This window comes from Lycorma delicatula, chromosome 9, assembly GCF_047948215.1.
Source record: "Lycorma delicatula isolate Av1 chromosome 9, ASM4794821v1, whole genome shotgun sequence".
Lineage (NCBI taxonomy): Eukaryota > Metazoa > Arthropoda > Insecta > Hemiptera > Fulgoridae > Lycorma > Lycorma delicatula.
In genome coordinates, this window is record NC_134463.1 from 38,447,165 (window position 1) to 38,460,640 (window position 13,476).

A 13,476-nucleotide genomic window follows, 5' to 3' on the forward strand; every position below is an offset into this window, starting at 1 on the left:
GAACTCCATTATGTATTTTGTTATCGTTAAGTAATTGTAAAAATAGATTAATGATAATGGTGAATAATGTTCATTTTATTAACAAACCTTAAAAAAAAATATGTATATATATTTTGGTATAAACCAAAATCTGTTTGGTAACAAAAACAAAGAAGAAAAAATGATTTAGTAATTAGGCATTCTCACATCTGAATATTTTAACGACTTCATTTGCATTTAATATTTGTTGCTATAAAAATTTATTTGGTTTAATAAAACATGTAAAGTTACTAAATAGCTTCGAACAGTAATTAGTAATGTAGGAACATTTCAGTGCATTTGCAACTTTGCTAGGAGCTAAGCATAAATTATGCTTACAGCAATTTTACACTGACCTGAACGTGGCTTTTATATAATGTATATCGATAAAAACATTAATTCATTTTAATCATTATAATCTTGAATTATTTCATTTTATTTATTTAAAAATTATTTATTGATGATAGATTAACAAGTATCTCTTTCATTAGGTAGGCTGTTTGTGGACCACCTGAATAGGAAACAGCTCCCAGACAAGCCCTATGGTAGAGCAGTACCAATAGGTAAAGTAGGTGTAATTGACACCCTAAGCACTTTTTCTTTGATAAGAGATTGGCTGTTACACTTTCCATAGTGCCTTCCCAAGAAAGAATAGATTAAAGATAAATCCATTCTTTTAGATCAGCCTAGAGAGGGACTTCCTTAGAAGATTGTGGTTGTTAATATCTTTCCCAGGATCAGATCTATTTATAGCAAATACAAGTTATGTAATTTTTTTGTGAAAATTATGTTTTAAAGAATGTGTATTTTTGTTTGCTTTTCAGGAAAATAACACTACATAATCATGTTTTTTTACCTCTGTTTATAGGACCCTTTCTTATAAAAATTTCATATTTTTAAACTTAATAAAACTGGATAGAATTTTTGTACATGTTTTAGCCCGAGTTTCGTGGGGAAATGTTTGCCAGTGTCTCAGGTTCAATGATGGTCAAATTTGATTTTGATTCATCTCTCAGCCCACTCAGCAGTTCTCAGGTAAAAAATAATAATTTTTGAAAAACCAAAAAAAAAAGAAATCGCTCAATTTATAATTTCTTTGAGTTGAGTGGGTTTATTTATTACTAAACTAACCCAGTAAATTTAATTTGGTTTTTAACAATAGGCTCAACTAATATAAAATGTTTATTTATTTATGTATAAATATATAACATTTTGGTTATTTGCTTCATTGATATCACTTTAATGTTGTATATGTTGCACATTTGTTTTTAAATGCATAATGTTTATTATTTAACATAATTAACCATTTAATCAGCATTTTTACATTTTACCTTGCTTTTTTGTGTACAACTCTTAATGCTTATTACTGTGTATTATATACTTTATACGGAACGATTTTGATTATTTACATTAATGTATTGGTTTTATGACCTAATATCTATTATGAATTTGTTTAGTTTTTAATCTAAGCATTGTTGATAAAATTATTTTCTTAGTAATAGGTATGTATAAAATTTGTATTTATTTAATTGATTGTTTTTGTAAGATGTCAGTATTTTCTGCATATACATTCAAGATTGAAGGCAACTTGTTATGTAACAGTCACGGTCTTGGAAATAATTCAAGGGAAATCAACTGAATCTTTTTAATGCTGAGCGTGAAAGTGGTTGTTTTCATTAAATTACTTATTTAAATTTCAGTCTCTTTAGCAAAAGTTTTAGCCTTTCAGCTGAAAGGCTAAAACAATCAAACATGTAATACCTAACATGATACATTACTTCTATCATGTGATATCACATCATAAAAGGCCAGTATTAGAAAAACTATAAAGTAATTGCATTTTATGATTGATTATATTGTGTACAATTATTGATGGTAGTTATTTGAATTTCTAATCACCAAAGATAACATCATCTTCATTCAGTGGAGGTATAACTTTTTGTACTGTTTGATGTTTCAGTAAGCAGGAAAACTAAAAATTGTATCAGAATCATAATTTGCACCTTTTACATAAAAAATTATTTTGTTAACATGTTTTTTTATTTTTTTATTTTGGCAGTCAGTCATTTTATTTATAATATATTTAATTCTGTTTAATTAATTTAGAATGGACTCCTATCGGTATTTTTGATGATGCAGGAATTTCTCATAAAAAAATAACTTATCAAAATAAAATAACTGCTATCTTGAGTTATGTAACAGTTTTTTCATAAAAAAAAAAGAACTGATTTTAATTTGCATTCAAGAAATTTACTCACAGTCTGTCATGAACTTGAGTTCCATGACTAGCTTGAATTATTGATAAAATTTAATTTTTGTCTGATTTCTTGTTTTTTATATTTATATAAAACATTTTTTTTTTAAAGTACTATACATAAGCAGTTTTGTGAAAATTTCTTTAGCGCATTAGTGCCAATAATCAAGCCTTTCCATGCTTCTTTTGTGACTACCACATTGTATCAGCATTGACAATAGAACACTTAAAAATTTTTGTTGGAATTATGTTACATTTTTAGTGTTAAAAACGTTTACATTATTAAAAAAGATCTCCTTAATATGAAAACAAATAAAGTGTAAGCAAAGAACTATTAGCACACTGTGCATCATGACATCACAGTTTAAATTAACAAAACTTTAGAATTTTTTCATCTTTCCTAAATAAACACAAAGTATGAAATGATCTCTGTAATTAGAATTACATAAAAAACGTAACTGTTACTTATATAAAAGATATATTACTCATAAGAAAGGACTAATGAAAAGTATATAGACATCTTTTTTTTCATAATTAACTTCATTTTTTACTTCATTAACTTCGGTAAAAATTAATCATTTGTCATGCTGGAATTATGGAAATCAAATAAACCTATTCAAAATATGTGAATTAATCATATATTAATTTTTATTGATAAAACAAATACATAATTTGAAATTATTTTTTTATCTCTTAAAAAAAAAAATATATTTGATACTGTTGAGTAACATTACCCTTTAATTCTATGAATAAGTTCTAGTTTTGCCCATTTTTATTTTCTCAGCTTTTATATTTTAGAGTTAGAATAATAAATCGATTATGTTTAAAGCAAATACTGCATTTTATATACTTGAGAAGAAAAATTTCAAACGATGTAAATAATTGGGATTTAAAACTGACACAAAGCCAAACAAAAATTTATTTTAATCAAAGAAGAGAGTTATGTAAATATACATTCATTTGCATTGAAGCAAGGAGTTCATTTGGGGAGGGCTTCATATGAAATACAGGATGTAAAATAAAAATATCGGGGTTTTAAAGCTGTTTAATATCTCATACCTTTGACTTACAGTAATAAATCACAAATAAAATGAAAGAGTCTTATAATTCTGTTCTGTAAGAGTCTTACAGTTCTTCCTTACAATTGTTCAGTGTGAGCACCTTTTGTCATGCAACCATTGAGCATGCATCTAACCATTGAAAAGTCCAATAGTACTCCTGATGAGAGAGTTCATTCCATACTTTAACCAGTATGTCTGGAACAATGGAAGCGACAATTGCTTAAATCCTGTGCCTCAAATTGGGTGGATCAGTAAGTAGCAGAGGCTCATACACAAGGTCCTTTATAAAACTCTAAAAGAAAAAAAATAACATGGGGTCAGATTCCCGTGAAGAATTTATCTATTCAGGATTTTTTTCTGATTTTAGAGGCCACTGCCTCTAAGGATATTATTTGTATTAACTTTTCCGCTAAGATAAAATGTTGACTCATCATTAAACACAATACATAAGTTGTCATCTTCCCATGTTACAACAATTTCAGTTGCATAGTTATTGCATAATGTAGTCAGTGGGCTTCAAAGCTGTAACAGCAGTAAACAATATGGACGCTTATGTTAGTGTTTCCTTAATATATTTCACACTGGCATTGCTAATTCGCAGCTGATCTCCCTTACAGGTTTTTTAGGACTATACAGGAATGACTTGAGGTGTTGAACATTTTCTTCATACACTGTTGTCTCATATTCTTCCTTTAACTGACATGGGTCATTTCATACTGATTATGCCACCAACAAATATTATTGTCACTCTGAGGAACAATTAAAATTTCTATGGAACTCATGTTGAACTGTAACTATTCACAGTTAGCTAACTGCAAATCAGCGAGGCTTTCTGAGTCACCATCTTTGCTAGTCAAATGGAAAGTTAGTGAATTGATCTATGCACACAACTAAAAACTGTCCTTTTTGCTTCTTGTTTCTAGCATTAAATTGACACTGTACACATCATCCAAGAGATATAACAAATAAAAATCTTGATATTCTCTTTTGTACAACCAGTATTGTATTATGTAGATAGGCATGAACATTTAGCAAAAGATAAATGAAAGGAATAAAATAAAAACTTGTATTAATGAATTTTTAGGAGTATGGAAAAAAGATATCATGAGCAGTGAGTGAATAAATGGGAAGATAAAGTTAAAAACAAATAATGGAGTTGTTGAATATACATGCTAAAATGGAATATAGATTTTGATGCATTTACAGAAGTGCAACTTTTCACTAAACATGCTTTAAGGAAAAAGATGTTAAGAAAACAAGACTGAAACACCTAATTCAGATTAAAAGAGTTTCAAGGAACTTAAACGAATGACAGGAAAATATAAACTGGCCACATACTGAAAGTGCCAACCAGAACACATTGCAACATAGAACATAAACATTTTTTTTTTTGTAAACTAAAAACCTTTTTTAAGCTTTTTTGCAGCGACATTATCATACATATCCTATCTAGTTATCCATTTTCTGTGATTTACTTTCCTGCCTTCAGTGTGCACAATTTTTACGATTTTAAATGACTAATACCGTTTGCTGAACACAAGTTTGATACTTTTCACCACTCCTGATGTAAGTCATCATAGTTTATATCCAGTTAGTAAGATATTTTGTTGAATTTTAATTCCATATTGGATTAGAATACTTTTGCATTTCTTTTTTTATTATTTATAATATATTAACTTAAATGTATATGTTATCTCATAACGTATGTAAATATAAATAAATATAAGGTTTCTGAAAAAGAATTTTATTGGTAACTTTTTATTCAATGGATTTTACTTTAAAGTAATCTAAGAATAAATTTTGTTACCTGTCTGAATAATTTTCTGTTTGGGCATCATATTTAGCATGGCAGGGATCAAAGTGTTATTCTTTTTCTACCCTCACTGACTGATCATTTCTGGTGTGATCATAGCAACAGCTTCTAATATTTCCTCATACAGGTAGGATAGATCATGAACTTGCTCAGAACAGACAATTTACAGCCCAAAAAAAGGACAGTTATTGGAGATCTGGAGTTTGTAACAATCAGGAATTAGTTCCTCCTCTACCATTCCAACAAACAGGAAACCTTACGCTGATTACTTTTCTAACCTATTTCAAGTGGAATTATGTTAGTCGTCATCCTGATGATACACAAGCTAAATACATCTTTGATCAAGTTCATCAGTTTTTGAAGAAGAAAAATGTTTTATAACAAGTCCATAACTAAGTGTACACTGGATTTGAACTTTCAAAATCTCTGACAGATTTAATTATCTTATTCAGTTGTTCTGCCTCCCAAATTGGCAGTTACACCAAAATCATGCAAACATTACATAAAAAGTAATGTTGTATGTGAATATAACACATTTTTAGAAATTTTCATTTTTATCTCTTGCCTAATGTAACATTAAAAAATTCTACATATATGGGATAATCATCCAGTCTGATTTTGACTAAACTTGAAGTTTGTATGCCTGTGATTATAATATATTATATAAAATCATACAATGAATGAACTTAGGAAAATACCAAGCTTCAAACTTTTGTAGATGATACTTAACCAAATGGTAGTTTATAACGAGTCATGGATGACTGTTGGCTCACAAAATAATCAGTTACATTTTATATCCTCACTATTGCATGATCTTTTATTTATTCTTGTCAAACTACAGCAGTTTTTTAAAAAGTTTTAATCCATGCAGTTAGTAACTGATACATTAACAACAGACTTAAATTTTGCAAACAAAAGACATATACTTTTTCTTGCCTTGACACTATGTTACCATCAAACTTAGCAAAATTCTACTTGAGAGGTATTCAATGCTGCCATATTCAGCCAATTATGAAATTTATAATATTTTTTTTACTGTAACTAAGTAATTGCCTTCCTTCATTTAGTAGAAAGTTATCATTAGACTGTTGAATATTGCTTTTTTTCAAAAATTCTTAATATTCTTGTATCTAATAAATATATTTTTAATTTAAAGTAAGTAAAAACAACTTAGTTTTAAAGTTTCTGATTTTAACAATATTAAAGGTTAGTTTGCAATTAGTTCTAAATTATATTACTATTTTTAAAAGGTATTCTTGTGACATATGTAGTGTTTATTAGAAAAATCCATTTAAGTAGCTTAATGTTAGTTCTTTATATTTATAAGTAATTATTATTTTTTGGTCTTCCTAAAATATAACTTTTAGTTATATCCTTAACACTATAAGTTTTATGAGTTACAGCAAGTTTCAGATGTATAATATTTGTTTGGCTGCCTCAGAAATAACCCTTATGCAAATTGTTTTTTTTGTGATAACTTAATCAAAGATTTTAAATGAAATTATTTATGTTAATTTTAATTATTTTTAACATCATGTTACTTATATTGATATCAAAATCATTCCTTAATGTTTTATTAGAATCCTTAATTTTCTACTAGATTCCTTAACTTCTACAGTATCGATACTGTAAAAAGGTAAATAAAAAATTGATATCTTATCAGCTGCTGTATTTATATGTAGTACTTCTTGTCAGTAGAGTTGAATTAGACGTTTAAAGAAATATAATTCAATCCAGTTTAGCTTACCTAGAGATGAGTTAGCTTACATTTTTCTGAGTAAACAGTTTTCCTGACAATTCAGCATCTGTTTGTTGTTTAGTTATATTTTAAGACTGTCAGCTTTTCATTACTGGACTCCATCCTGTTGGTGGATTCAAATAAATAATACATCAAGGCCTGGTGATTCAAGGTTGTAATCAACTGCTCTAGCAGTTGACTCTAGTAGGGTTGAGGGATGCAGCTGCCTAAGGGCCCTGATTTAACAGACTGTAATCTTACATTACACATGATTTAGTTTATAAAATATATCAACTAACTGGTTTTTGTTTTATAATGAAATATAAAATGTTTAGCCAATATGTATTTTGTAAATTACAAACTGAACTTATACTGTCTTTTTTAAGAAAAGTATGGTATTACTTTCGACTGATTTTCATTAATATCATGGTACTTATATTGATATCAAAATCTTCAAAATCATTCCTTAATGTTTTATTAGAATCCTTAATTTTCTACTCTAGCAAACTTAGATATATCCTTAACTAAGTTATATCCTTAAACTTATAGTGTTAAGGATATAACTAAGAGTTATATCCTAGGAAGACCAAAAAATAATAATTACTCACATGATGTGAGTGGAGAATGAAAATGGATTTCTTATGTTTTGAGGTATGAGGAGTATGAAAACACCATTCACTTAAATTGGGGTTTCCTTATATCCCGCCGAGTCAATCTAGTGGTTAAACCCATTGCAAAGTCAGCTGATTTTCAAAGTCGAGAGTTCTAAGATTTGAGTCCTTGCAAAGGCAGTTGCTTTTATATGGATTTGAATGCTTGACTTTGGATACTGGTGTTGTTTGGTGGTTGGGTTTCAGTTAACCACACATGACCCTGACACACATTGGCCTGAATTTGTTCAAGACTACACATTTACCGGTGCATTTACACTTACATGCCAGACTGCGCACAGATGCCTTGGGATCTCTGCAGAGTACTGTTAACATCATATATATCACTGTGCTGATACTCTGTAACTTGGTATCCATAAATAAATATATATTACTTTACTGAAATTAATTGTTTTAAGATCCATATTATTTCTCTGTACTGCTAAATTATATTTTTTCAGTAGATTCACTGGATGTGGATGGCTCACTTCATTTTTTCACAAATTTAAGAATTTAATTGAAAAAAAAACTGTTACAACATTTGACCCCACACTAAAAAACCGAAACCTTAATTATTATTTTCAATAAAACTATGCTTTCAAAAACTTAAATAAAGGCACCAGATGCATGCTTTCCATTAAAACTAAACTGACATTCTGTTAAGTTATTAAGCAGAAGCGTCAGTTTCTATTTAATTATTATCTTTTAAGAGGGAGGTTCATGTTTGTTTAAAGTAGAAATTGCAGGTTCTTACTGTTTTATAAAGTTTAAAGCATTACGGTAGTCTATTAACAGATCATGCTTAATATGTTACAGGAAGAATCAATGGCAATATGCAAGTCAGAACCATTATTTTCACCAGTAAGAGAAACTCCTATGCCCGGTAATATAAGTGTTGATTCTCTTGACTGTGAACAAGACATGCTTTTAACTTGTCAAGCAAATAAAGATAATTATACCATTGCATTTGAAGGTTCAACCATGATGGGTGTAGATTCTGATTATCATGATACAGGTAATTGTTTTTTTTTTTACTCATTAAAGTGTAAACTGTTTTATACGAATTCCATATACCAATTGTAGTTTACCATTAATAATGGGATCAGTTAACAAAAGGCAGATGGACCTCCAGATATGGCTGTGCCAAACACATAGAGAATTAGGGTATGAGTTGACCTAATTCCTTACTGGTCATGGATGTTTCAAGGACATTGCAGAATACACAGTGTTCATGTGCTATTTGTTCCTGCAGCATAGGAAAGCATACAGAAGAGAATTCGGTGTGTGCTTATCCCAGAGAATATCATTGTGACTATGCTACAGACCAAATGATTATGGCATGCAGTGTCTACAATGCTGATTAAGATCATTTGAATCAGTTTGGCGAAAGATGTCCAGGGATGAATAACTACCTCTGAGTCTCCCTTGGTGCAGGTCCAAGAGGTCGAAGTTAGAAAAAATCTTATTTAAAAAAATGGATTTTGTAGTTCAATAATGTACGGAAAATTAAACTACATTATTGTATTTTAATCCACATCAGGAAGTGGTTTCAATTATATAGATTAGATAACAATACATTGCAATGTAAGACTTATTCAGAATATGATTTAAAATTAATTTTGAAGTTATTCCTTATTTTAATTATTCATAGTTATTTAACAATTAATTTAAAGGTTAATATTTTTTAATAGCAAAAAAAAATCACATACGAAGTTGAAATTTTTATCATTCGAAAATAAACAGAAAAAGTCTTGGTTTGGTTTTTAAGTTATGATGATAAAATAATTCCACTTTATTATAAAACATCAAAATTTATTATTTTATTGTGTAATATATTTTTAGTTTTATTACAGAATTTAATTAGAAAAAATTGTAAAAGAAAATTATTATAGCACAAGCAGTTTGAATCTAATAGTAGCTCTGTGATAAATATTTTAATTATGAACAAAATTATTGTTGTTATATTCAACTATAAACAAGTGTGTATATTACTAAAAAATAATAAAAAACAAAAACGCCATTACATCTTTAATTTGTAGTTATGGTTATTGCTAAGTACAGCTAGATGCTGTTGCATAGAGACTAGCCGAAAAATAGATATACAATTGTTTAATTACCTAAACAAAAATTTGTGGAATTACCTAAACATGCTGATGTATAGTACCATAACTCAGAATCATGACTAACTTCATCAAACTGCTCTTCCAGGATAATGGGACACCTCATTATACTTTTACAGTAAAAAACTATCTTTATGTTGCCTTTCCACAGTATTGAATGGTTACCATGTCATTCAACTTAAACTAACGAATTTCTTCTTTTTTTTTTATAATAAAGAATAAGTTTTTATGAGGAAGTCATTCCAGATAGTGGATGAATTAAAAAAGTTAATTTATGAAGCATTTATAGACATTGATGCAGACTGGAATTAGTGTTCTACAGTGTGTGTCAGTGTTTTGGATAGGTTCAACAAATGTTTTCACATGTCTGGAAGATATTTTGTGTACTTGCATTATTAGACAAATTAAAATAAACTACACCATATACCTACTTTTGGACCACTTGTTATTTAGGGTTTAATTTTGCAAGCAGTTACATTTTTCAGTACATGCTGGACATTGCCATTACACTGCTGTTGTGTAATCAGTTAGTTTAAAGGAGATAAAAACAGTTCTACCAGTCACTGTGCAGGTGTAATTGGGGAAAGCTGTCCCCATTCAGATAACCAAGCATGCATTGATTATGGAACTCATCATCCTATGTGAAAACTGATTAAGAATTGTTTAATATAATTTTTAAAGCCAGAATGTTGACCAGAATTTGAGTAAATGAAGTAAGATATCCAGTAAAGTTTAAAATAACAGATTAATTTTTAATAAAAATTTACAAAATTAAAATTATGGAAGGAATCGTTCTTAAGATATGTCTAACATCTACAGGTTTTTTGTATTATAAAAATTTATTGAAAGTAAAATACATTATTAATTATAATATATATTATTATAGGCATATATTAATTTAAAATATATTATAATTAAGGAAATGTACTTATATGAATAGGCCCCTCTTGTTCTGTGTTTGTGTATGTATGTATGTATGTATGTTAGATGCTATAAACAAAGAATTGTGAGCAACCTGACGTAAGACTGGTGTCTTATTTTTCTCAAAATTGTTATACCAGTTTCTGAGAATAATAAACACACTATGTCAGACGAATTAAGAAAAGTGAGAAGTAGTTTGTCTTGTTTTTGATTTCACATCTTCACCAAACTGATTATGCAGCCTATATTGAAATTATTTTCCATATCAGCATGCCAAGCCCACCAGAGTGTTTGAATCTTCATCTCTACTTTCAAATAAAATAGTTACCGAGTGAAATGAGATCTTTACTCTGATCATGGAGGATTGTCTGTATAATATACGTTACTTTCAAAGAAAGTAACACTCTGATTAGTGTCACTTGTGCATCTGATGCTTTAGATATACCACAGCTACTAGAAAGACTATGAAATGTGTAAAGCAAGAAATTAATATACCTCTTTATCTAGGAAACATACTTTGAATGGGAAAGATTTGTCTTTATATTACATTAATTTATTATTTTATTGATTACTTATAATTCTTATATGGATTTGTTTTAATTATATTTTTAGAGTAGCTATAAAATATAATTTTTAGATGCCTGCTGTTTTTTTAACAAAATTCTTTTCATAATCTTTTTATCAGCCCTGTCAATTTTAGTTTATTGCAATTTTACTGTATTTCAGTTAAATACAACTTATAATGTTATAAAATTTTTTCTATAATTTACTTAAATGTAGATTATTTATTATTTTAGATTTAATCGTAGTTGTATGCTTATTTGAACCATATTTCCTTTATAACCTAGTGTACACACACATGAAATTGCTGATGGAAGTAGCATTTTGAAAAAAAAAAGTGTATAAAGTAAGGAGAAAACTGACATTTAAATTACATTTTTTTGTTTGAATACTAAAAGTACATTTTGAAATTTTGTGGCTACTGATCACATAAACAAAATTGGCAAATGTGAATAATACTAGGGTAAAAATAGTTTCCCAGGAGATTATTAAAAAGGTCATTGTAGCAAGAATTTTAATTGCAAGAATAATATAAAAAAGATTTTATAATGGATCAAAGTTTTAGGAACTCAGTTTTTTACATTTTGAAATCCTATTAGTTGAGAACTGTAAAAAAATATAGGGTGAGATTTTTCTTATATAGTTGTGTCTATTTTGCTTAATATCTATGAAATGGTGAATTATAATCATTTAATATGGTGACTGAGTGTATGGACAGTTGATATTAGCTTTTTAAAAGGTAATCTCCCTTTAACCCGTGGTGTTATTTTCAGCAAATATGTGTCAATTTTGAGTTCAGGTATATTGTTAATTCTTAAATTTAAATAAAGAATGTTACTGAACATGTTTCTACCCTGTATGATATCAAAAATCTGTGAGATAAGCGTCTTGCTGGTTCCAGCTTATCCAAGAAATAAGCCATATTTTTACTTCCTTAATTCCAGCAGAAAATTGTTAACTAAATTATTAGGAACAACCTGAAAAATAAAAGGTTTTTTAAAATGCAAAATTCTATAAAATTTTCACTATTTACCAAATCAGCAAAAAATTGTTATGCAGTTTTATTTTTATGTTTTTAATTTTTACTGGAACATCTTAATTAATTTTTTTTTTTTTCAAAGGAGAAAGTGGTGTAACAAGTACATATTCAAGTGAAGGAACAGGTTCTGCGTCAGGTTCACGCACATCATGCATGCGAGTCACACAGTTAAAAGGGAACAATGCTAATGCAATAGCTATGACTAATTCTGATGCCCCATTTACAACTTGGAGTAAATTGAAAAAGCATTCCAATGAAAGAAATTCAAAATGTAATCATCCACCATATAATAATAATGTACTTGCATTAAAACAATCAAGTCTTAGTCTACCTAATCTTTACAATGCTCGTAATGGTCATTGGTTTGCACGTAACATTATTAATGCATCTAGCATCGAAAATCGTGCACTTGGTCTCGGAATCGCTTTAGGTAAGTTAAAAAGTATATTCAAATTTAATGATTTTTATGATATCAATCTTAAGTTTTCCTCATAGGATACTGTTTTACTGAGTAATTTTGACAGTTTATTTCTAATGTATACCAATATAAAAAAAATCCAAAAATAAACTAAAAAAAAATAAAAATGAAAAAAAATTTAAGATCTCTAACTTAAATAATATAAACATTATCATTTACTACAAAAACAGTTTTCTTAATTACAAGTGAAATGGATTTTATTTAGTAATAAATATGTAGATTAATATATTATATGTAAAATAATAGATGAAATCTTAATATCATTTTTATTTTTGTATTTGATGTTAAAAATAAGTTATTAAAGAAAGCTATTTATATTTAAATTATTGTGTAGTTGTTGTTTTTAATGTTTTATTAGATACTAAAAAATTATTTTTAAAATTATTTATTGTGTAATGGTTAGTTATTTACGATTTTATTAAATAAAGTATAATCTATCTTTATGTGATTAATTACAGCATAATTACTTGAGATACGTTATTTTTAGATTAAAATGTGAATATTTAACAGTTAAAATGGCAGCATATTATTATTGGTTCCATGTTAGGTGTGTGATAATTGGATGTTTACATCATGAACATTGGTTTCCATTTTTTATAGTAGCAAACATTGGATTTGGTTTTAACAGATTTTTAAAGTTTTTTTTAATTTATTTTCTCAGTAAATATAGTTAGAAAAATATAGTCAAAAATGGGTATCAGTATCAGGTTTTTTTTTGCAAATCTATATGTTTAGGGTCCAACTAGTTCATCTAGACCAAAAAAATGTTGTGTGTGTGTGTTTATATATATATATATATATATATATATGTCTGTGTGTGTGT

General features: G+C 28.0%; 1 protein-coding gene across 6 annotated transcripts in view; it reads left to right on the forward strand.

Annotated features, from left to right (window-relative positions):
• The window catches only part of LOC142330581 (uncharacterized), a 325,414-nt gene that overhangs the window by 266,798 nt on the left and 45,140 nt on the right, over nt 1-13,476 (forward strand). For all 6 annotated transcript variants that reach the window (XM_075375964.1, XM_075375963.1, XM_075375967.1 and 3 more), the window contains 3 exons: nt 958-1,053; nt 8,351-8,549; nt 12,258-12,605. In XM_075375964.1, coding sequence (XP_075232079.1) covers nt 958-1,053; nt 8,351-8,549; nt 12,258-12,605 — 643 coding nt within the window. The remainder of the gene's footprint in view (nt 1-957; nt 1,054-8,350; nt 8,550-12,257; nt 12,606-13,476) is intronic.